The following is a 26158-nucleotide window of genomic DNA, read 5'->3' on the forward strand; positions in this document are numbered from 1 at the left end:
AAGTTTAATACCGAGTAGATTTTAATAACCTTTCTTAGAAAAGGTCTGTACACAAAACAAATTGTATGTAAATGAGTTGAGGTACTGCATTTGCTTTGGTTTTATTATTGCCGTTAACAAAAGGGCCTGTAGCAGCACAAACACCCCCCCCCCCGCTGCTGAAAAGCTATAAAATCCCCGTCTTTGCTAAACGCAGGTGCGACACAGGGTGACGACATGTCCACTCAGTCCACGTACACAGAGCAACGCGACAAGCATAAACCACTGTGCAGGACAATGTCAAAATGGCAGCTACTTTCGATACGATATTGGAAGGACCCAATAATTGTACGATGGTTATGTCTTTTTACTGCTTGCTACCTCTTATCCCAGGCCTTGGAATATTCTCAGCTTTATACAGCATGCAGATACAGTCACAAAACATCAGAAAAGCTCTATATTCTCATGACTATTCAATGCCTGTATCCATAAATAAATAAATAAATAAAAACGCAAAAGGCTGTAATGAGTTGTGTTTGTTAGGATGTCATTTAACAGTTAGAATGAGGCACCAGTAAGTTCATTTTACAGAAATAAAACCCTTTTTTTTTTTTTAATTTACATTCATATATCAATCTGTCTCTGCTCTTGTTCACAAACAAGTCGGATATAATTTAACAACAAAAGTTCAAAGGCTACTTAAAGACTGGCACTATACTGAGACAGATCTGAGCCTACGAGCCTTCGCCGTCCCTCGGTTCAACCACAGGAGTAAAGTTTTACTCCCTCACTGTGTGTCCCCCCCTTACAATCTCCTCAACGAAAAATAGAGAACAGTTTTTGATCTTGCCAGTAAAATTTTGGTCATGCAAAAAAAGTTTCAACTCATCACACGTCATCAAAACAGGACTTTAAAAAAAACAAACAAAAACAAAAAGCATTTACACAAGAAGAAAAATTATAATTTGTACCATCGACCAGCATCTGATTAATACTGTGCAAATACACGTCCGAGCTGTACAAACATATTTTGTACTATTTCGAGTTCACCCTTAAAACATCTACTTTAAAAATATTACAACACATTTGATGAAACAGCAAAAATATACACATTATTTTAATTCCCTGTCTTCTTCCTTCTTCTTGTGTGCATTTCAATCGTACATTCTCTAATAGTGTCTCTGATTTGTCTACAGTACATGTTTAGATTGTGATTGTGTGTGTGTGTGTGTGTGTGTGTGGGGGGGAGGGGGTAGTGACAGTAATAGGACGGAATAACGAAAAACTCAGAGGACATTTATCATAATGAGCTACCTTTTCAAAAGTGCAAAGAGAGCAGGTTGAGTATGTGTAAGGCTACGTCCACGCGTCAATTTTACATTGAAGTATGGAAGCAGATCTCGTCTGCTGGTCTGGAAAATGCAAATGAAAAACAGTCGTGTGGACGTAGCCTAAGACCTGATGTCAGTATGTTGAAGTTGTTCATGTTTCTGTACCAGAGGAATAATCTCACTGAGATAAGAATCAAGAGCTCCTAATTTTTAAGGGCTTTTTTTTCTCTGTTTTCTTTTTTTTTGATATAAAAGTGCAGGCACTGTAAGAAATGTAGAACATCTCCATCTTCAAGTAAGGTCAGCATCAAAGGTTGTTCCCTCTTCCGACATTTTGGTTGGGGTCGTGTTTCAGCGTTACCTTCAGGAAAAGGCCCTCAGGAACTCATTCAAACCTTTGTGGACGCTGGCAGGCTGCGAGGCAGCGCATTCACTCAGGCTTGACCCCATCTGTGCATAAAGGGCTTGGCACAGATTAGCGGTGGCTCCTCTCACGCTGCCGCCACGGCCGTGAATGGTGCCGCTGTGGGTAGACGTGCCCAGGAGGTGCCACAGCAAGGGCAACACTTTTTGCTCCACCACCTGAGGTTTGCGGGGGTAGAGCTCCGTCACGAGGTCTGGAAATGTGTTACAGGTATTGAGCGTGCACAGGTCATGACTTACGATACTGCTCACAATAATCACAACAGACACATACCTGCAACCTTTTCAATCAGATCCACCTTTGCTTTGCCATTTAGAAACTGAGCCTTGGTGCAGAAAGGCTGGAGAAGGAGTATATTATCTGATACGGAGGCAAAACACAATTATATAAACAAAGAGAAATCTCAAAATCCAGCATCAAACTTCTCCCTGTGTTTAAATTGAGTACCGAGATTCAGGATAAGTGCATTAATGGCTCCAATAGCAGCAGAGTAGATAGCGTTGTTTTTGGAGTTGAGGTGATTGTCCACGATCGCCGGGACCAGGATGTTGACCACCTGGGACAGGTTGTCCTTCATCGAGTGGACGATCTTCTGCAGTGACTCCAGGGCATGCAGGTTGACCTTGCTGTTGGACTCCTGCAGCCTGGCCTTGAAGGCATCAAACACCTGGAAAACAAAGTTAAGACGCTGTTCTTTGAGTCGTGTGACATGCAGAACTTTACACAGAAATATAAACTGAAATAAATATGCGAACACCAACCTGGTATATACTACTGATGACCATGTTGGCGTTGTGCTGACAGTCGGTCACTAGCTGGTCGATTCCCTTGATCCTCTCTCTGAAGTCCTTTGAGCCCAGCAGACCAGAGATGTGTTTGATGTATTCGGTCTTGTCTGCGATACTTTGTGTCTGAGATCGACAGCTATAGTGGCTCGTGGACTCCCTGTAGATGACACAGTGCATCAAACGCTTTTACCTTTATACACCTGTGAGTTAGGCTTTATGACATTTGGGAAAGCAGCTCTGCTGACAGATATAACATGTGACATTTCTGTATTAAAATATCCAAAAACAACAAGACTAGAGTGGTTTTTTTGTTAGTTGTGTACTTTAAATCCACAACCACATTTGTATACTATCGTATATGTCTTTGTCAGTAATGGATCATGACTCATGGCCATTATCTGCATATTCTGTCACTGAAGCGATTCCACACTATTTCACTACGTCATCAAACCAAGTCTTCTGTCACTGTTTTGATAGAGACACCTCTAGCAACAGGAATTACATACTATATGTTTACCCTTCTGTTATTTGGCTTGCGTACTTCTCATTATCATAACTCCTAGACCGTTTGTGATAGAACATTCAGTTATCTTGGAAGAAATGGCAGGAGCACTCACTCGTTTAACATATTTTGACAATTCTACAACCATAAAATCTAAATAAATCCAGATGATGGTCATAATAGGGTTAAGAATCTGAATTTAGTGTGTCCAGGCACATCTGTCATACTGGATGATATTCACACCCACCTGTTGGTCTGGGTCAGAGGCTCCCTGGTGAGAGACGAGGCTCTGACTGTGCCGCTGCCCGGGAGGGAACGTCTTCCCCTGGCTGACTGTGTATCTTGGGGCATTTCACCAAGACCCTAAAATAATCCACAATGTAAGACAATGACAGTAAAAAAAAAAAAACACTTAAAAAGGAACAAAGAACTGCACCTTTGTCTTGAGAGTGAAGACAGTGTCTCTAACAGTCGGCAGGTCTTTGTTGGGGACATATTTCTCCAGGATCTTGTCAAAGTCGGGGTGAGAGGACAGGGACAGCAACATCCGACGGCCAAAGTACCTGTTGTCGAGAACCATTAAAATAGTGATTCAGACACTGAATGCCATAATGTTTAACTTGTGTCTTATTGCTTCTCAGCAGACAACAACAGCAGCAGTAAATGAAGCACAAAACGGTTACTTTTTTAAAACCTATTTCAATATGGGTCTGTATTACCTTGAGGGCTAGTCTGCCATGAGCCCACATTCAAAGAATCATAAATAAGACACACTGCACTCATTACTAATACTTCAAAGGGAAACTTGAAATTAAAGACATATATTTATTTTTTATTAAATACACTGCAATCCAGCACCAGAACAGTCGCAGTGCCCAAAACAGCTACAGAGCTCAAAACGGCTCATAATATATTCTTCATTTGCATGATTCTGAAATTTAGCTCATCATCTTTGTGTGTGGACATAAAAATAAAAATTTAGTTGAACCTGGCTTCCTGTGAGGAGTCTTGAGCAAGTTTGGTGACGGCGGGTAAAATCCTCTCTGTGAGATCTTTACCCCCAGAGAGAAGACGGGCAGCTCCAACCTTCTCCACCAGACTGGCCAGATGCTGAGCAGTGCATTTCCTCACCACTGCATTGAGGTGACTGTCATTGAAGGACAAGAATATTGAGTGTGAGTGTACTGTACTGTATTGTGCATAATGTATGTATGCATGTGTGTGTACTTACCCGAGGCCTCCACTGAGTAGAGCATTGATGCTACGTGTGGGGGTGCAGTGCTGCACCATGCAGTCCAAGGCTGCATCGACGTCCTGTCTAATGAAGGCGTTGGTCTCCCCCGCCTTCTGCAGGAGAACTTTGACTGTCCCCTCCAGCTCCTGGTCCATGGCCTTCTGCATGTGCGTGTACAGGTCACCCAGGGTGCACACTGCCACCCTGGACACACCAGAGCGCAGGTTCTTCACCTGAACACAATGAATAAACATGGAGGTAACTCAAGAGAGGTCCTTGTTGTTCAGATGGGAGAAAGACACAGACGATGTGGGGGTGTAAGCCAACAAGTTATGCTACCTCTTGAATGAGAGCCAGGCAGACATCATGTAGCCTGCTCTGAATAGTGTCTGAGTGGAAGTTGGCCAGTGAGCGCAGGAATGTCAGACCCTCAATTTTCTTTTCCCTGAATTAAAAAAAACAAAAGGAGTTGTCCAGACTTTACTTTCTTTACTTGACATTACAATTCAATAATAACATGGTAATAATATTGTAGTAGTATTGTGTTAAACAATCTCAATTCTAATGCTTCTAAAACCATCATCGGCGCAATAACATCACATGTGATTACCATGTTACTGAGTTGAAATTCATCAAATGAAATGCTAATTTAGCCCATTTCTGTTTAGTTTTACCACACTGTTATGTTAATATTACCAAGCTATTATCTAGATATTACACTGAAATTAAGATTAAATCTTTTTACAATACCTGATGAAAATAAGTATTAACATCATGTTATCGTACTACTGTCATGTTCTCGCTGAGCTGTAAAAGTGTTATGATATATTCTATGTGGCCAGCAAATATTTAAATATTTTATTAAAAAAAAGAGATAAATATAAATCTTATAAATCTAAAGCTTAGAGATGTAGGAGATTGGTGTTATATCCTCCAGAATGAATTGAGTGTTTCTCACCAGTCATCAGAGCTCAGCAGGTTGAAGCTCTCAGTCAGTGCCAGGTCAGGTTTGGAAAACGAGGACAGCTCCCCGGGCTCCGACAGGCTTTTCTTGTGGCCCACGGTGCCGGAGGACAGCTCATCTAAATGGCCCATTAAACACCACACGACAACAACAACAACAGATTCACTTTCATGTTACATTTCTATCTCTCCCGAAACACTTGTGTGGTGTGTGTGTGTGGGTGGCAGTGCATTAACTGTAGCTTGTCAAAACAAAGCACTGTGGCTCTCTGTGTGATAATGCACCAACATTTACTGTAAACAAAAGCCTGTTAAAGCTCTGGTTTATCTATTTATATATATGTATTATACACTGCATGCCATTACCAGACCATAACAGAGAGCAACATAATACAAAAGGCACAAAAAGGGGAAGGATGACCACATTCACTAACCTGAGCTATGTGACAATGAAGGTCGGGTTCTGCTGAGGCTGGGAGCCCTCCTGAGCCGTGACATGTTTTTAGGGTTAGGGGGCACTGTGGGCGGGCTTGGTTGGTGGGGTGGAGAGAGGCACTTGAGAGGGGTCTGGGATCCGGCTGGGCTCACAGGGCTGAGTATTCTGCTGCTGCTCAGATGCAAATCTGTGACAAAGATTGACAGTTTAAAGTCTCTGGCTGCAAACAACTAAAACCAAAGCGGCACAAAGGCTGAACGTCGTTTTCTGACTATTTAAAGTATCGATTGACAGCAAAAAAATTCTAATTAGTTTCAACATACATCTGTGTTTCAAGGTTTCACAGAGCGGTTACTGAGGCGAGAAACTAAAAATGCTTAACCCTTTAACACCCAACCCTCAAAATGTCCTTCTGGACCTTTTTTGCATCATAGAATGTCCTGTGCTTTTGCCCATTTTTCCAGAATAACTTGTTAAAATAGTGTTTTAACAATTTAAAATGAAGAAAAACACTGCAATTGTGCACGAACAACCGATTGAACAGATGAAACAATAACATTCTGTGAGTCTTTGTCTCTCAATGTGGAAACTATGTTCTGTACAGGTGTTTTTCCCACTCTCTCATCTCTGGCAACAGAGACACTTATTCTCCGGCTTCCAGAAACAGTGCGAGTGAAATTACCGTAATAACCACACGTTGGCTTTGGCAGGCAATTTTTCAGCTTTCAGAAACTGTTGGAATAGCACAAACCGTCATGTAACTACGGTAACGCAAAGTGCGCTTGTGCAAACGCGTCATCAACGATAAAAACAAAAACGTTTCCAGAGCTTTCTCTTGCCTTTCATGATTAATCCTCCATCCTCCTTGGTTGGTGAATCCGACAACATCTGTCTTACGCGGTGGCGGATCTTGTCTCGTGTGTTGTCCCTGTGTCCACATTGTCCCTCTTGTTGATCCAGACGCTGCAGCCGAAGCCTGTCCCGGCTGAACCTAGCATCCTTCACCCTCTCCTGCACATGCGTCAATAGAAAATATACCAGGCAAGTTAAGCACACGCCTGTGGTAACTGGTCATTTATCGTTGGTGTACTGTGGATTTGGACAAAATGTGACTAACGTGTATCTCGTCAGGACGCGGGCTGCCATCGCGGTCAATGACACCGTCGGACGGAGCAAGGCTGGAGACGCCAGCTGAGTGAACGGCGGGGGGTTTGACGACTGCGTCACCCTGCTCAAGTGACAAGGCTTCTCCTGGACGACTGGATACTGCAGTGCCAAACATGCCTAAAATGCAAGGAGGAGACAACTTCAGTTTGACATGAAAGATGGACACAATTATCACAATTTGTAACACAAAGGAAACATTTTTTCTTTACAAGACAACCATTAAAATCACAGTAAAAGACAGTAAATACTGGGTCAGTAAGAAAGCAAAGTACTGAACAGCTGAACACTGATTTAAGGCCTGTACAAACTGACCTCTTCCAATGATTCCTTCAGGCACATCTGTGCCTGCTGAGTTCCTGCTGCCGTGGCTCTGTGACCCTTGAATAAAAAGGAGAGGATTTAGTGATTTAATTATTGAAGAACAACAATATTACAACCAGGTGAATCGACTGTCACTGCTGGCTGACCTTTGACAGGCTTTAACCCCCTGGTCGCTTCACGATATTCAGGTTTGACCAATACAGGGGATGTTTGCGTCGTCTCCTCCTCAGTTTTAAATGTTCCGTTGGAGTAAGCGACTCTCTGTCCGACGACACACTCCTCAGATGACAGTTCATTTCTCTGAGATAATCCTGAAAAGGCAAAAAAAACGAAGGCGTTGTTTAGAGGTCACAGCCAAATACCAGAAAAAAAAACACTTTTTTTTCCTCTTTGTACCTTGAAGGCTGCTGAAGTCCATGGACACAGAAGGCCTCAGTTTTGCATCAGGAACTCTTGCAGTGCAAATTTTCATTCCAGGGCTGCTGACAGATGTGACAAGTGAGAAATTATGCTGCGAAAATGCTAGTCAACACAACACCACATGAGTCCCAGTGTGGCACAACGGTACTTTAATCTATCAGGTTTGTAAGCGGTTCTAATCAAATAGTCAAAAAAGGCAACACAATAATGACATCAAATCCATCAGATCCATAAGTATTGAAGATCTTACACCCGATAGAAACAATATGCAGCAAAACATGAATCCTTTACCTGTTTTTGATGCTACTGGAGCTGGAGTTGGTGACCGAGCTCAAACTAGAAAGACCACTTTCACTGGTTGAACTGGTAAGCTTCGGAGAGCTGAGTGACTGCGAGCCCAGACTCAGGTCTAACCTCACCGCAGAGTCCGGACTGCCTGGACCTGGACTGTTTAGGCTCACTTTGGCCCTCTTCTTGGCAGCACTGTTGCGCAATGAGCGCAAAGAGTTCAGCATCTGTAATCAACATAAAAATTGGCACATACCGTGTGAGCATGGTAAGGAATGTACATATATTCACCCCCTGAAAAGAAGTTTTCATCATGCCTTTATTAAAACACATTATATAATGAATTAACAATAAATAATGAGTTGTTTAAGAACTTGTTCAGGCATGTAGTGTTGCACAATTTCCATCTGACCTCCTGCATGTCTGGAGGATCATCCTCTTGAGGATCCTGCACTGCAGTGAAACTATCAGGCTCCAGGTGAAGGCTCTTTTCTGCAGGCGGGTTCTGAGGGCTGCCTGGAGCATTGGACCTCTGCTCATTATAAGACTGGATCTGCTCTACTGGAGGGACTACTGGTGAGATGCAGAAGGTTGCCCTGGTGCTGCTCAGAGCCCGACGGAATGACGAAGTGGAAGAAGAACTCACAAGAGAGGCACGGAGAGGCCTGGGAGAACATCTACTTGAGGGATGGTCTCCTGGAGGAGAGGGAAGACAAAATGAAAATGATGTCAAACTAAGGTAACAACATTTTGCTTTTCAGCAGACAAACCACATTGTTTCTACTCAATTACCCTTTGTGGCGTCTGCTGTGTCTCTCCTGGGGCTGATGTCTCGCTGGTTGGGGCTGCTCTCTCTCTTGTTGGGCCAGGTGTTGGACATTGACAGAGAGGGATCTCCATGGCGACGGGACAGTGTTGGAGTAAGCATGCCTCCTGGGAGTGCAGCCAGTGGGTAGGAGGGCAGTAGGAATGAGCCAGATGTGGTGGGGTTTGAGGGAAGGGAAAATGTGCGCTCAACACTGGGGTTCCTTGGGAGTGTGTGCCCCTTGCGTGCCACTGTGAGACATAATTTTCACACATCAGGACACAATCATGATAACTGGGTTTAAAAAAAGAAGTATCAAGGTAAAGATATGGTTCACATTTGGCTGGAGGTTAAAAACATTCAAAACCTTTACAGTGGGTTCCACATTATTTTAGTGTAAGGACGTACCGACATCTGCGTCTGAGACGGTGGTGGTTTTAAAGATGTCAGGGTCTAAGTTGAGGCTTCCGCTTCTCCTAATGTGAGCGGGGGATTCCCGCCTTCTGGATGAGTGTTGCCTCTGTGGATCTACAGAACCTGGATGGAAGTACAGTATATTCCACCATTTAGAAAATAGTTAAATACATAGTAATGACCAGGATGGCAATCATTTGTACACCAGTGATTTTGTGAAAAGTGTGGAAAATAAATGATCACTCCCATCTTTCCAGTTATGTAACACATGATCTCATAGTGTCATAGGGAGGACTTCAAGACTTGTTGGAAACACTTCTAGTAGCCAGTTCTAAGTATCAATCTCAGTATAATTACATAAATCCTTTTATATTTTATTTAATTATTTTAAATAATTATGACTAATTGTAATTATCATTGCTTGTTTAACTCTGCTGGTATGTTCTGCTGGCCAACTTTGTGGCTAAAAACACAAAAAGGGTTTCAGTTGTCGTTGAGCCTGAAAGCACGGACACACAGAGGCCTTGTAGAGGGAGCACAGAACAGCTGCTACAACAACTTTTCTCTGTAGCATGAAAGTGGCTTTCATATGCTACAGAAAACAATGTCCATTTGGGCTTTTGCATGAGCAATGGACCGTATTCTTATTACTTTGTAGTAAAAATTTCAATATTAAAGAGTCAACGTATACGTAAAAAGACAATGTATTTTCTCTTACAGAAAATACTGTACATCATTTCTATAGCATTTCATCACTAGGAGACAGTTTAAGGATAGCTGGCAGGTCATCTTTAATTTAAATGGCAAAAGCATTGGCACAGTTGTGTATAGTACAGTTGCCAGATGATGCTAAATACAAGTCAGAATGCTCCCAATCACATAAAGGGAGTGTTGTTTCGCTCAGCGTCACCTATCTCTTTTTTGTTTTTTCTCTCTCGTCACACTCTAACAAGTGGATATCACACATGTCTGCACAGTCAGACTTGTATAAAACATTGTGTATTTGAATACAGGGTGGGGAAACCAGATCTGATCTCATGTAGTCACTGGAGATGCATCCAGGATGCATTTAAACGCCAGATGTGAACAACTGTATCAGACCAGATCTTTCTCACAAGTACAGTGACTGATTTTTTTTTTTTACTGATATTCTACCGTTGAAAAATTTACCACATGCAATTTAAACCTCTAAACACACACAAGTCGGACTTGACAGTTGCACGGCAGTAGTTTGGTAACAAACAACTATCACATTGCCTCACCACAGTGTCCATCACAGGGCTTTGGTTGGCAATTTAAAGCCACTCTAATTTTTAACTGTACTTGTCACCATCTCATCTGGAAATAATGAGAGTGTCATGTTGTGAGAGGGGGAGTGTCAGCACTTACTGAAACTAGGTATGTAGGTCTCTGGACTCAGCTTCCTGGACAGGGGAAGAAACCCTTCACTGGCCACCTAAGTATGAGCAGAACATTATTTCTTTTGATGGCAACAATGGAGGATACAGTTCAGGACAACAATCCTTAAAAATAACAGGAGCCTCTGTAATTCCATCCCTTGGCCCAGAATGGATCTGAACTTGTAATTTATCTATTGTTCTCATTAAAGTTTTACCATCATGACACAGAGTGTGAAACAATGGTCACATATAAATGAATGACACAGAGAATAGGGTGCGGACAGATTTTTAAATCCGCCTTTGATACGAGTGGATGTTTCAGAGTTTGGCCCCGCAGGCTACAATCTGATCAGCACTCACTCAGGAGCACTTGGTGTGATTGCAATCAACACAAGAGCAGTAAATAAGCCATGTTTGACAAGCAGAACCCTGTGTTATTTCCAATTATATTTAACGTTCCCTTCAACGAGTGTGCTGTGTGCTAATGAGGTTGCCAGGAAACAGACACTGCTGTAAACACAAGGTCTTTTTTAAATTGCAACCCTGAGCTGGATGATAGCTTCCAGAACAAATACCACAAATCACAACAAAGGGGGTAATGTTAGACTACACCTCACAGTTATTTTCTACTTAACAAATAATTAGATTCTCTAAGCTAATTCAACGTGATGCAGTACATAAATTCTTTATCTTATCAGAGTTTTAGGCTGAACTTGATCGACTATATTTCTTCCAGGAATAACATCAGTAATTTAGATTATAGAGACAACAAATGGAGATTCATATTTATATTGAAAAATATTAGGCATATCAGTAAAGTATTTGGTTTCCTATGGAAGGGTGGGTGTAAGAATGCTCTCATGAGAATTGTACATATATATGTATATATATGTATATATATATATATATATATATATATATATATGTGTGTGCATGTATATCCATATATATCCATACACACACACACACACACACACACACACACACACAGTGAGAGGTGGATGAAAACAAGGTGTGAATGATATAACTGCTCCTCTCCACCGCACTATAGGCATACTGCATCATGAGAGATACAACTATATTTAGTTATTTCCCCCCCAAACTGTCTCTAAGGAAAGTGCCACCTCTGGGATATATTTAGTCTCTTTGGATCGGTGCCTTTTGGGTGTGACCGGGCTTGTTCAAACAACAGGCTAAAAGGCAGTAAGAAAGAAATGCGGTACTAAATTCTGATATTGAAGAAACTTCAAGGACACCAATTTTAAAAAAAGATGAAAACATTGAAAACAGGACGGGTAGAGACATAAAACGCACCAGACATTAAATCAACGTAAGAGGCTATTGGCCACTGAGATTTCAGATTCAGAACACTACTAAAACCTAATTGCTTTGGATCTCAAAGACTATTTTTAGTCAAGTGGGTAGGAGGGTAACATGTAACAGTAACATGTGTGTTTTATTTCGACAGATAATCTTATAAAAGAAGCGAGATTAGAGTTGACAGGTTGATGGACTTCACCTGTTGAGAGCACTTTCCATTAGGTGTACGACACTGTTGGTCATTCTCAGTGGATGAAAAGCCTGACATCTCCCAGGGTAGTTTGTTTTTCCCTTTGCCCGCGCTTACGATCCTCCTTTGAAATGGAAGGTCATCCGTGAGTGAGCCTAAGCTGCCATAGCCGTACAATCGGTCACAGTCCGGTTCAGTTCTGTGGCTCCTGGCACTGCTTACTCGCCCACCGTTCATCACCCAGTCCAGATCAGAGCCACATTGCGGCGATGACCTCTGCCCTGGTTTGGGTACAACTAAACCATACTCCACTGTCCCGTCTGCGGAGAGTTTTGGGAGGATATGCCTTGCCCGTCTGGCATGTACAGCTGCCATAAGACCCTCTGCATCCTCATTGAGTTCAACCATGTCCACAGCTTTCATCAGAGGCTGCTTCTTCCCCGTGTCAAGGCAATAATCAAAAACAGCAAACAGCTCAAGGGCAGCATGGCGGACTTTCCTTTTGCTGTCTGCCAGATATGGTGCAACCTCAAAACAAAGCTTGGGGATGTTGAAATCTCTCCTAGGATGGACCAGCATAGCTGCAATGATGATGTTAAGGATGTCTTCACGAACCCTGGAATTTTTGTGTTTCAAGTTGCCAATAATAAGATCTAATACTTGCTGCGGTGCAACAGTTTTCATTAATTGTCGAAACACGTTCATGTATTCATTCCTGGCGATCGCGCGAGCGTCCCCGATGGCCTTGAGACCCACCAAGACTAACTGTTTAAAATATTTCTCTACGCTTGCATCTAGCTTCTGGATGAGTAAGTTTAAAACTTGCAAGGTGCTGTACAACACTTTAAAATTACTGTCATCCAGAAGCCGAGGAATGAAATTAATGAAGTCCTCAATACTATCAGATGGGACCGACTTAATGTCCACTTCTGAGACGATGCCTTTGAGCTCTTCCACGCCATTTGTACGATTTTGGTAATTCTTTGGGTCCAGAAGCTGCTTGTGTAACTCCTGGGAGATCAATCCAGGTATCATCATTGATGGTGTTATAAATATGGTCAAAAATGAGAATCCAGAGAGGCAAACACAATCCTGAGAGGATAGTAATATTCCTCCGCTGTTGTTGGAGCCTTCATCCTGAGTGGCTGTCGATGGAAAACCACTCTTCTCTTTGTCAAGCTGTGAAGGCAAAACACATTAAAATAAGCTGAGAAAAGGACGGAATAAATGTGAACACAGTGAGGAGTAAAATGCAATATCACCTAAAATGTTTGTAAATATTGGGCATGGCATATGAATGTCATGATTTGTCTTGTCCAAAACAACTTAAAATCTAAATACCATTGTCATAATTGTAAAACACAAATTAAAACTCTTAAATGGCTCACATTTTGTTCAGAAACATTGAAAGATTTGTAAACGGAAACAGCACAATTTATCTTCTTTGGTTTCACGAGTAATATTTTTACTAATACTGTTACTCGGTAATAGTCAGTTTTCTGTTTTTAATGAAAGCTTTTAAAAAATGTGCACACCAAAAACACGAATTCCTCGGTTTTTGGTGGGCGGGGCTTTGACCAGGATGATTGGAAAGATCCAGAAGCCCCCTTGTGGCAATTCAGAATAAACCTCAGGACTGTACTCAATTATGTTTGCGAAATAGAAAGCATGTTCAAGTAATTGTAGTGGAATTTTAACAATTCAGTATCAAAACTATCCCACAGTCATTTACCACGATTAATGTCCCCTCCTAAAACCACACGACAACACCGAGTCACATAACGGTATGTCCTGTATTCTGACTGTTCTTGCCCACTGCTCCACGACAGTGATCGATGTTTGGGTTAAAGGGGCAAAGACACACAACCACTTGTGGCTATCAGGCGCGATAGTTATCGGCAGAAGTGCGAATGCCTTGAGTCATAAACTTACACGGCACATATTAAGACACTTAGTCCTAAGTGGGCACCGAACTATAATGGTACCTTTACTCAGTCTAATTGTGACGCTACATAAACCCTTGGCTAAAATGCACCAAGCACCGCTAAGCTAACTTGCTACTCCGCTAATTGTGTTAGTGGCTGGCAAAGTTGGGAAAACGGGGGAGAAAACATACCCAGCATATCCCTCGGTCTTCTTCGGTGACGCTCGACAAGGCTGTCTAATGTTACGTCGTCTCCAAATGTCCGTGTCATTCTCCCGGGGCAGCTAACCTCCTTTGACTGCAGACATCTTTACACGGAATAAGGACTGACGGATGTTTGGGAGCAACGGAGGTATCCTCGTCGAGAGCAGCCCACACACACACGCTCTCACACACACACACAACCAGCAAAATGGCGAATGCATGTCGCAAACGAAGCGCTTCCATGGTGACGCGAATGCCAGGCTCCTACCTCCAGGCGGCATCATCCTCATCACCACACAGATACAGAGAGGGGAATCTCTAAACCACACAAATAGAAACAGAACAGGACAAAATTAATTTCCATGGCCGATCATAGTCTTTCGGTGCCTCTGGCAAGATTGGGCATTTGTTGCCCCCTCACATTTTTTACTTGAACACTTAAAATATTGTTGTAATAATAATAAAAAAACACCTACAATAGGGGTCTCAAACTCAAATGAGTCAGCTGGTCAAGTTGAAAAAAAGTTGAACTTTTTGGGAAAAAATATATCAAAAAAAATAATGTATTTCATAGAATTTCAAAATAAAACTGTTTTGATATGGAGCGATAAATAGTTCCCAATATGATCATATTTATGATGCAAAATGAACAGAATAGGTCATTATAACTTGATATGAAATTGATTGGGAGGCCGCATGTGGCCTGGAAGTTTGAGACCTCGGACCTAAAGGGTTTGACCTGAAAAAATAAAATGGAAAAATAGAGATTTTTTTTTTTGTTCAGAAACAGAAATATAGCACCAACAAGCAGTGGTGTGCACAATGGGTGGGTTATTCGATTATTAAAATAAATACTGTTAAAAAAATTAACTGGATTGATTTTTCTAGCTTCTTAAATGTGAATATTTTGCTTTGTGGTTAAAATAAAAAAAAACATTTGAGAACATCATCATTTCCAGGTTTGAGCAACATTTTTACAGATTCATCTGTAAAAATAAGTGTCAGTTGGAGCCATAAAAAAGTATGGATAATAAAAATAAATAAAAAATCATGTCACTGATGCTTAATTCTACTCCACTAAACCAGAAACTGGAGCATCAAAGCATCACATCACTGAATGTCTGAGAAAAAGCTGTGAATGTCGTCTTATTTTGAAAAACGGCGGAAGTGGGTGTGCTCCTGATAGCTCGTTGTTAAAAGCTCTCGTTGGTAGCTTTGAGGCTAGGTTGCTTGGTAGTAGGTTGTTTTGCTGATAGCGGCTTGGAGTCCCCATTTGTAGCCGCTGAACTCCGACACCGTAAAATCGGTCATTAACGTCACAGCGGCGCGCAGGACGGGACTACAGGTCACAGGTTTGTTCTTGTTGCTCTGGCGCGGTGAAAATGTCCACAGAGTCACGTTTCTCCCCTGTCAGCCATGTTACTGTATATCTGTCTGTAATGATGCAGCTAGCCACAGTAACCGTGTTTATTTTTAGCAGCTAACCTGCGCTGACTGCACTGCAGTGAACACACACACACTCAGACCCCGTGTGTTAGCCGAAGTCGAACATTGTTGACAACGCGACGGTGACATAATAATTGACAATTATGCAATTGCGACGTGCGCGGGAATGTGTTGATGTAGATTTAAAGGAATCAAGCTGTTGGTGGGGATTTTAAGTCTGTTAGCGCACTAGCTGTCTGCTGTTATCAAGCTGTGGTAGCTAGGGAGTGTTGATATGGCCGTGCTCTACGTTCACAAATCAAGTCAAGGCCACAGGCAAGGCAACAAATGTTGGACGTTATTTTGACTGCTTATCACTGACGTACAACGGCGCTTGACATTTGATTTGTAATCAGGTGGAACTGACGTTATAACAAATTTAATGCTCTCTGACCCATGCTCGGTTAGTTTAATTATAGCCACCGATTTAATAGCTCATCATGTTAACTGATTAATTTGTTCATATTATAATATTCTTAAAGATTCTCGGTCAATGTGTTACTTGCCTTAAATGAGCAAATGAAAACAATCCACACAAACTTTTTTATCCAGGTGTACAAATAGTTATAGATAAATGTGAAGTGATATTTTTCCTAAAAAGAGCTCTTAATCTTTAATAGAATAATATGGTCATCAAAGTTGGGGGTGGGATGCATTCATTTTGTTCATGCATTGGGATAAAAAGCACTTGCAATTGGTTAATTGTGGGATTTTGATTGATTGGTTGGGGAAAAGTCATAAATATTATTTATATATATATATATATATATATATATATATATATATATATATATAATAAAGTCACATTTATACTGATGTCATTCCAGGACCTCATGATTCAAAATTATCTTATTAAAAATTCTTGTTATTCAATTTAAAATGGTTACTAGAAAAGTTGTGTCCTTAGTGTTGTTTTTCTAACTTTGTAATTTTTAGTAGAGTTGTCTCATTATTATAATTAATACACCTGTTACATGTCCATAAGCGTTGTAACCTGTGTAATTGTTAAAATGAACCACCTATAGCTACTGCATGACAAGGAAGCTCATATAGCCCACATTTTAGTTTTATTTATCCTTCAGGTCAGACCAGTTATAACACACTTCACATAAATGTGTCAAAAAATTTGCAATACTAGGTTTATGGGATATTTTACACTTCCTGTGCTCTCAATGTTGTCACCTGCAAAGGGTGGTGTTTTGAGATGGCACTTCAGGCCTCCCAAAACACAGATTCTGTGTGTATAAAGCCCATATAATACAAAACCTTTCCAGATTCTCCCAAACATGTGTATGGCTCCTTCGTGATGCAGTTGTGTGTGGATTCTTGCTTTCAGATGGACCAGCAGGACCAATCCTATATGTTTGCCAGTCTGACACGGCCTCACTCAGAGCAGCTGCTGCAAGGCCTCCAGCTCTTGCGGCAGGATCACGAACTATGTGACATTGTCCTGCGTGTGGGTGATGCCAAGATCCATGCCCATAAAGTAGTGCTGGCCAGCATCAGCCCTTACTTCAAGGCTATGTTCACGGGGAACCTGTCTGAAAAGGAGACTTCTGAAGTGGAATTTCAGTGCATTGATGAAACTGCATTGCAGGTAGGATTAGGGCCAGCTTACATCAACGTACCACACTAACTGTTTTTTGTTTTATGTGACATGTTTACTCTTTCTCTTCCAGGCTATCGTCGAGTATGCCTACACTGGCACTGTATTTATCTCCCAGGAAACCGTGGAGTCTTTGCTACCGGCTGCCAACTTACTCCAGGTTAAGCTAGTGCTCAAGGAGTGCTGCTCCTTCTTGGAGAGCCAGCTGGATGCTGGAAACTGTATCGGCATTTCCCGTTTTGCAGAGACGTATGGCTGTCATGATCTGTGCCTGGCTGCTACCAAGTTCATCTGTGAGAACTTTGAGGACGTTTGTCAGACAGAGGAGTTTTTTGAACTGACGAGGGCTGAGTTGGATGAAATTGTGTCAAATGACTGCCTTAAAGTGGTCACAGAAGAGACTGTATTTTATGCCCTGGAATCATGGATCAAATATGACATAACTGAGAGACAGCAACACCTGGCTCAGCTGCTGCATTGTGTTCGCCTTCCGCTCCTCAGTGTCAAATTTCTCACTCGGCTGTATGAAGCCAACCACCTTATACGAGATGACCACGCATGCAAGCACCTGCTCAATGAGGCCCTCAAATATCATTTTATGCCTGAACACAGACTCTCCTATCAGACTGTGTTGTCAGCACGGCCCAGGTGTGCTCCGAAGGTGCTGCTTGCAGTCGGAGGCAAGGCTGGACTGTTTGCCACATTAGAAAGGTAATGATGATGTCTGAATTATAATTTCTATCCACTATTCTAAAGGTTGAGTTTTCCAGACTTTAATTCTGATCAGATAATCTCCCACTTTCTCTTGCAGCATGGAAATGTATTTCCCCCAGACGGATTCGTGGATAGGACTCGCACCTCTCACTGTCCCACGCAATGAGTTTGGTGTGGCAGTGCTGAACCACAAGGTGTACGTGGTGGGAGGCATCGCCACACACATGAGACAAGGCATCAGTTATCGGAGACACGAGAGCACCGTGGAGAGCTGGGATCCTGAAAGCAACACCTGGTCATCAGTTGAGCGTATGGCAGAGTGCCGCAGCACCTTAGGAGTGGTGGTCCTGGCCGGAGAGCTCTACGCCCTGGGGGGCTACGACGGCCAATATTACCTTCAGTCCGTGGAGAAATATGTCCCAAAGTTGAAAGAGTGGCAGCCAGTGGCGCCCATGACCAAGTCCCGCAGCTGCTTTGCCACCGCAGTGCTGGATGGCATGGTGTATGCTATCGGAGGCTATGGCCCAGCCCACATGAACAGGTAACACCACAGATGAGTATTATGATATTAGGGTTTTATTTGTTGAAATACATTCACCAGTCACTTCTTTAGGTATTCTATGTATCCAATCAAGTGTCTTGTGTGGTCCTGTGTTTCTGTGGCTCTTCTGCTTCAAGGTTTGACATGTTGTGCATTCAGAGATGGTCTTTTATGTAACTTGGTTGAAGCAAGTGGTTATTACAAACAATCCCACTGTATGTTTTGCAGTGGCCATTTTTAAAATTCTTCTTATTTCACGTGGTTGAGCATGAAAATTCCAGAAGATCAACAGATTCTGGAACACATGGTCCAGCCTAAATGCCTAAATGCATTGAGATGCTGCCATGAACGTGTATGAAAATATTGTTGGTGTTTGTGTATAAGTTTTAATAGATAAATTATACTTACTTTGTACAATTTTGACTGAAAGTGCAGGTTACATTAAGTATGATGTATCATAACTTTCAGTATACATATAACTGGTACCACTTTGATTGAAATATGTCTAAAGTAGGAGAAGCATAATATCAAAACCTGCCGCTAATCATTGCCTTTTTTTTAATTTTTAATTAATAAACTGCAGATGACATCTGACATGAGTAAACGTCAAGTTGAGAGGTTCTTTTACACCAGTGTTTCTCAATGCTGGTCCTGGTCCTTGCACGTTTTAGACGTTTCCCTGCTCCAACACACCTGACTCAAATAGTCAGCTCATTAACGAGCTCTGCAAAAGCCTGGTAACGAGCCATTTATCTGAATCAGGTGTGTTGGAGCAGGGAAACTTGCAGGGCAGTGGGTCCCGAGGACCAGGATTGAGAAACACTGAGTGAAAACTCTTTCAGACCACCTAAGCTGACTTTATCTCTCAGGGTCTTGTTAGTTATTAAATAGAACTAGCAATCAAGTGAAGGATGTCAAGTGTTACTGAGAAAATGGTCGGGGACCTGTTAATGAGTGGAGTAGAGTCAGAGCACAGGACGCTGGTGAGGTTTTCATCGAGAGAGCGTCTGACTGTGTGCTGCCAGGTCGACCTCTGTTGTTGCTCTGGATCTCTAGAGAGCAGCGTCTCTATTGCTCGTTTCCTTGACTCCTGAATCTCCTCAGGAGAATGTGTTTGGAGAAATGAACCTTTGGGGACGATGTTTTTTCTTCCCCCTGTGGGTACTTGGCCTACCACGATGTAAAAACAATCCCAAACAGACTCTGTACTTGTTTGTTATCACATGCAGCTTGAAATGGGACGCACTGTTACTACACAGTGCGTAAAGTTACCTGCTCCTGGGGGAGTTCATGCTTTTCTTTTTTCTTTTTTTATGACTACAAATTGCCAGTACACTACATCAAATTACACTTTATAGAAACTCATTAATATTACTGTGATCAGGAGTTCATTACAGTATTAATAGAGAGCTGTGAAATATCTATTAACAGACTGCAATGTAGTGAATATCTGGGAACATTTCCTGACTCATTAAATGTTAATGGTCAGTGCTACTTCATTAAAGGTACAAATTATGTCATTTCTACATTCAAATATCCATTGGTTGCCTTTTTAATGATCTCACCCGCTTTAGCCATCTCTGCCATAATTTAAGGGGCAAACCCCAAACATCAGACTAGAGTGAGGAAGGAAATATTCAATATTCCTTATAATTAATAGTTTCATTTTTCATTAATCATACATACATGTTCATACAGGACATTTAACTCTTTGCAAAGTGAATTTACTCACTGTTAAAAACTGAAAGATAATTTGATCTGATGTCATATTTGTAGCTGTAATTAGAAGCTGTTTAATTACCTTTTTGTTTGTGTGTTTTTAAGGATGATCTGAAGTTAGTGGTGGCACCAGCCAATAATGATTATGTTTACATGGTACATATTTTTAATTTTGATGCATCTATCTTTGCAGTGTGGAGAGGTATGACCCCAGCAAGGATGCCTGGGAAATGGTAGCCCCCATGGCAGACAAAAGAATCAACTTTGGAGTCGGGGTCATGCTGGGCTTCATATTTGTGGTGGGTGGACACAACGGGGTATCGCACCTGTCCAGCATTGAGAGGTACGATCCGCACCAGAACCAGTGGACAGCCTGTCGACCGATGAACGAACCACGTACCGGTGAGCTCATGTCAAAAGCCTTTTGTATTTGTACGTAATATTTGAATTAATTGTGATATTACACTACGCTAGTAAGGTAATAAGTAATTACCAACACACTACCAGTGCCATATTCTGTTAAACTGCTGAATATCCTTTTTTTTTTTTTTTAGCAGTAGGATTCATTTCTAATACTTTCTGAGTACTTCTAGGTCTTTTCATCCATATTCTGACCTTTTTATACCTGTGGCATTGCTTTCTTTCAGGTGTGGGTTCTGCCATCGTGGACAACTACCTCTATGTGGTGGGCGGTCACTCCGGGTCGTCCTACTTGAACACTGTCCAGCGCTATGACCCCATCTCAGACAGCTGGTTGGACTCGAGCGGCATGTTGTACTGCCGTTGTAATTTCGGCCTGACTGCCCTTTGACCCATGGCCCAGCCAGCTAGGACCCAATAAGAGAACTTAGACACAAAGACTTTTCTTTTTTGTTGTCTCCTCCTCCTCTCCCCATCCATCCTCCACGTGCAGAGGAGCGCTGCACACCAGTGGGATCACCAGAGGAGAGAGAGTCTGCTGGGTGGAGTGGATGTGCCAGAGTAGCTGGCTAGAAGACCACAGACATGGCTGCAGAGATGAAGAGCTACAACGTTGTGTGGAAAACTAAGGAAGATGGTCGCACGGCTCGGATCGTCGCAGACATCAGGGGACGACCGCACTACTGCTGCTGGACCACAATAAAGACTCTGAGCCATTTCCCAGAGGATTGTGGGAGAAATATTGTCACTTTTTATTTCATAATTCTGTTTCAGCAGAATTTGGGGTTTGTTTCCCCTTCATGCCATCTAACGCTTTTATAGTTTCACCACCATGTTTTCAAAACACTGCAGTTTGCTTTTGTTCTTTTTGTGTGTGTGTGCAAAAAGCTGATTAGAGAGGAGGCAAAAAGAAGTACAACCATAGAGAATTCATTACAAAAGAGAAGAGTAGCATAGAAAAAAAACAAACAACCAAGATCGAACAAATAACCTGTTTGCTTGTGAATCCGTATGAATATAACGCGTGTGTGTTTGTCTGCGTGTATGCTCCGGGAGTACGTGCATGTCAGATCGGAATGTTTCGTTACATGTTTGTGTGCAGAACTGATCGACCCCGTGGTTCTGCGTCAAAATCAGTGCTTCACAAAACAAACATTATAATCTTTATGTTTTCTTAAAAAGGGCTGCCTTTTTTTTTTCCCCCCTCTCTTGTTAATGGTCTAAAACAAAATATGTAGATATGAATATATCCTCCAGTGCATTGCCTGTAAATGTTTTTCTGCATTGGGTCACTGGTGAGCAAATGCGAGGAGTGTGTTTTTTAGGGGTCAACGTGGAGATGACATTTGTGAGGTAAAAAAAAAATTAAAATAATAATCCCCGTATCCTACCTTTTTGCGTCGTCCTAAGGTCACAGGTTATGAACTCGCTTCTCTTAACAATCATTGGAATTGACCTTGGCCCTCATTTCACCCTTTGGTCTGTATACAATACCAACTGGTGCTATATTTAGTATTCAGGATGTAGCTGTCTGTGTTGCCTCCCACAACTGGGTCAACCTCTGTTCAGTGTCTACTTCACTACCACGTCAAACGTTCAGTCATTTAAAATTATGTGCATTTAAATACGTCAAATAACTGACATGGCCCCCCAACCGCGCAATAACATCAAGTCCTTCTTAAGGGACGACCACAGACATCCACCTTATTCTAAAAGGTAATGGGCACAAAACTCCCCCGTTCATATTTAATTTCCTTCACAGGACACGAGCACGCTCTGCCACTGTCTCAGTGCCTGTCACTCTTGGCTATGAACATGCCTCTCTCTTCCACCTATAATCGGATCCGACGCTTGCCAACCAGCTACCATTCCAATGTGATCCCCATGTGATCTCAGGTTTTAAGTTATTTGTTTGCAGATTCAGTTTAAGTGCCAAAACATGGACATTTTTTTTCCAACCACTCGCGACATGAACTGCATGTCCCCTTGTGCCACAATTGAAACACTTATTATCATTATTATTAGTGATATATTAGCATTATATTCTTCCATACAGTCATGTCGATATGGAAGGTGAAGCAACCGGGGCTGTGCAAGCCAACTCTGGCCAAGTTGTCATTGTCGCAAGTCGTGAATCCTGGGATAGAAACTAGACTCTTGAGTGCTTGTCCTGGGTGTGTTGTGCGAGGCCAGGCCCGGCTGAGGGGGACGCTCTGTGCAGACAAGGGGGGGGAAAGGCTGGTTGCAGTGTGTGTAATGTTCACGTCTAGTTTGAGTTGCTCTGTGCACACACGTTTGCACATAACACTGACATTTTAACCAAGCTCTCCGCATTGCACTTACCAAACTATTTGATACACATTGTTATTTGTGAACATATATATATGTTTTAATGTAGACTAATGGCATTTAGATAATGCAATAAGACTTATGTTCCCTCCCCCGTGTGGATGAATGTGTTTCACGTTTGTCTCTTTAAACAAGCCAAGGCATTTCATGTTGCTAAAAAACCCCACATGGCATGTGTCTTTCGATTCCATTCTTTTGTGTTGTCATTGTGTCGTGCATGCCGTTTATACATTTATTTATTTTGTTTGCATGGCAAGTGTTTGTTTTAGGAAGATTCTCATCAATATCAATTAGATAGGGGCCAAAATAAGTTGTATGCCTTCACATACAAGTCTTGTAAACTCGAGGTTAGGATATGTGCTCTTCCACTTTGCTCTTGTTCTCTAAACCTAGTGCATTAGATGAAAGCGTGTGACATTTTGCCTTGTGGATTGGTCGGGGTATCACTGGTGAGACTTCTTGTTTGTTTTCGTCACTACAGAAATGGAATACTTTGTGTGTTGTCCCTGCAAATATTATTTTTTAAAAGATGTGAATTACTTTTTTTTTTTTTTGTATTTATAATTTGTACTATTTTGATGTCCTGTTTACTGTTGAAATAATTTGTCACGTCACTTTACCACAGCACAAAATCATGCAGGCGTGATTATGTGCTGCCGCCATGATTTATCCAGCATCACTGTTAATGTATCATGTCGATGATTTCTGAGGTGTGTGTGTGTGTGTGTGTGTGTGTGTGTGTGTGTGTGTGTGTGTGTGTGTGTGTGTGTGTGTGTGTGTGTGTGTGTGTGTGTGTGTGTGTGTGTGTGTGTGTGTGTGTACTAACTACTACTTTAAAAAAACAAAAAAAGGCTAACAAAAAGCTGCAAACGTTAATCTGCAAAAGGACAGGAAGGTTAAAATGTGGTTTATGTGTTTCTCGTATGGCCTAACTAATGTCATGTTTTTTTTTTTGCCACCACTCACCAAAGTGCTTGTTGAAGGAAAGCAGATGCACGATTAACACCTGGTCTGCAAACGGCCTGCCACTCTAATGTTTGTGTGTGTGTGTGTGAGAGAAAGATGAAAACCTTTGGAACTGATGTCAACGTTAGCCAAACGACCACTCTGCTTCTTTTACGTTTTCCAACTGTGTGTCAGGAGTAAGGCGGTGGGGATCTTGAATTTTTATATCCTGTGGATTAATACTGGAAGTACAAGATAACCTTTAGATGTAGAAAACAGTAGCTTTTCACATTTGGCCATGTTTTGATTGATTGATTGACATTTTACATACATTTTAGTCGAGTTTGTTTGGTGCAGTTGTACCCAGTAAAAAAAAAATAATAATAATAATAAATGCCTGCCTTAAAAGGTAGTCTGCTTTTTATGTGGCTATTGTGATGTTCATCCACACCACTCACACACGTGGCAAAAAATAAATCACAGGTTTGTACACCAAAATATTTTTAATTTGCATTTTTAAGACAAAGTCTGCATAGAAACCAAACTGAAAACCTTGATTGAGGATTTCTGTTCGACAGAACAGAGGCACCATGTGATTCCAGTAATTATTTTAAATTAAACAATATATATATATATTTTTTTTTTTTAGTAATACATAGTTCCCAGTTAATACTAAAATGATCATTTATGAGTTATTTAACCTGATGTTTCATCAGAATGAAAATAGAATAAAACCGAATAGAAAAAAGCACCAACTGAGTCTTGGTAAAGGGCATAAATGTGTGAAGTTAATCACAGACTAAACACATGAACATATGTATAAATGTGGTATACAGTCAGTCATCTCCTATACAAGGCGTCTTAACAGAAAATGCACACTCACAGTGTAATTTTTTAAATCATATTCCCTTCTACGTGGCAGGTAATGTATACCGTGTGCATTTTTCATTAATATGGTCATGGCAAAGTATCAACACAGAACTATTATAGTCCATTATATTCTTGGATTCCAAGCATGCACAAAAGATAAAAGAGTCATTTTCAATTTGTGCAGAGAGCTTTTTGAAAGCGTTCAGGTGAAACGAAGCATAAATGTCATTCAGCACTTTTACAGCTAAGAGAGGAAATATGATGTCATACATGAGAAAAAAAGGAGGACAGATGCTGTGATTTCGGGCTTTTGAGTGTCCGTCCGTACTCCGGGTCAGCTCGGTTCATTTGTCAGAGGCGCGGATGTAGACCAGGGAGGAGAGCAGCAGGAGCTCCGGTGGCTTGTGTAACAGGATCAGATTGTCACTCCTCAATCCGTCATAGTGCATCCAGCAGCCGTCGATCTGGAAAGCTGCGGAGTAGTGATGCTCTTCCTTGTTGAAAAGTGTGGCGCCCTCTAATAAGTACCTGTGAGGCAAAAAGGACACAGTTTCCTCTCTTGGAAACTTTAAAATGGTGATTTAATGGCAGCTACTTTAAAAATACTGGGTGCTGAATACTTCTCTTTTTTTTCCAAATATCTATTTATTTTTGTGGGTGCAAAGCCAGCAGCTTGAAATTGCAATAGTTGTCTAAAATGAGCTTTCATTTAAAAAAAAAAAAAAAAGAGACCATTTATGTTTGTTTGGATGTCTAAAATCTCAATATTTAATAGGAGTCTGGAGTATTTAGCAACAGCACCAGCTGTATTTCATTGCAGTGACTGTGTCAAACAGACACATGCATAAAGTACTGAAATAAGCTTTTTAATTAATGGATGTGAATGGTCCCTAACGCAGCCATAAATTCTAAAAAAAAATGTTAAGCCTGTTAAGTGGCTTTAAATCTGTGCCATGAAAGCCAGATGTGTCAGTACCTCATACAACCACACTTTAAAAACACCCAAACTATCTCTTTTAACTTTTTTATTTAAATCCCTGGTCAAACACTGGAAACACAGCCTTGTATCAATGTCATAATAATGCATGTTAGGACCTATAGAAACATACAGTACCTGTGCTGGCACAGAGCCAGGTGGTAAGGGACGTAGGACAGCTCCTCTGACTTCCACTGCTGCATGTTCAGAATGACAAAAGGTGGGGCTCCATAGCAGAAAGCCCTCTGAGAAAACTCCCTGAGACCATCACACCTGATACAAAAGACAGGTTTTAGTTTGTTCAGGGAGTGGTGAAACACTGAACTGAATCAAGGGAAGATGAACGGGTTCCATTTTTACCCCAGTTCTGAGCAGAGCAGGAGCTTTGGGCAGAAGAACTTGTCCACAGCCGACTGAATGGGG

General features: G+C 41.6%; 3 protein-coding genes across 3 annotated transcripts; 1 reads left to right on the top strand and 2 right to left on the bottom strand.

Annotated features, from left to right (window-relative positions):
- Positions 1-877: 877 nt before the first annotated feature.
- Positions 878-14390, bottom strand: LOC131444670 (TOG array regulator of axonemal microtubules protein 1). The gene is made up of 23 exons (XM_058615230.1): positions 14099-14390; positions 11992-13161; positions 10462-10528; positions 9067-9195; positions 8646-8909; positions 8266-8549; positions 7857-8080; positions 7542-7624; positions 7292-7456; positions 7137-7202; positions 6775-6941; positions 6497-6668; positions 5656-5844; positions 5217-5340; positions 4598-4703; positions 4256-4491; positions 4013-4171; positions 3461-3587; positions 3272-3387; positions 2496-2679; positions 2182-2401; positions 2008-2094; positions 878-1927 (listed from the first exon to the last, which is right to left on the bottom strand). The coding sequence occupies exons 2-23, from the start codon at positions 13018-13020 to the stop codon at positions 1674-1676; spliced, it is 4452 nt and encodes a 1483-aa protein (XP_058471213.1). The 5' UTR covers positions 13021-13161; positions 14099-14390; the 3' UTR covers positions 878-1673.
- A 933-nt stretch (positions 14391-15323) lies between these two features.
- Positions 15324-24311, top strand: LOC131444918 (kelch-like protein 28). Its single transcript, XM_058615622.1, has 6 exons — positions 15324-15462; positions 16932-17192; positions 17275-17912; positions 18013-18456; positions 20369-20577; positions 20823-24311. The coding sequence occupies exons 2-6, from the start codon at positions 16932-16934 to the stop codon at positions 20984-20986; spliced, it is 1716 nt and encodes a 571-aa protein (XP_058471605.1). The 5' UTR covers positions 15324-15462; the 3' UTR covers positions 20987-24311.
- Positions 24312-25059: 748 nt separating this feature from the next.
- Positions 25060-26152, bottom strand: c18h14orf28 (chromosome 18 C14orf28 homolog). The gene is made up of 3 exons (XM_058615623.1): positions 26096-26152; positions 25874-26008; positions 25060-25287 (listed from the first exon to the last, which is right to left on the bottom strand). The coding sequence occupies exons 2-3, from the start codon at positions 25936-25938 to the stop codon at positions 25104-25106; spliced, it is 249 nt and encodes an 82-aa protein (XP_058471606.1). The 5' UTR covers positions 25939-26008; positions 26096-26152; the 3' UTR covers positions 25060-25103.
- Between the last annotated feature and the right edge of the window lie 6 nt (positions 26153-26158).

This window comes from Solea solea, chromosome 18 (genome assembly GCF_958295425.1).
Source record: "Solea solea chromosome 18, fSolSol10.1, whole genome shotgun sequence".
In the NCBI taxonomy this organism is placed as follows: Eukaryota; Metazoa; Chordata; class Actinopteri; order Pleuronectiformes; family Soleidae; genus Solea; species Solea solea.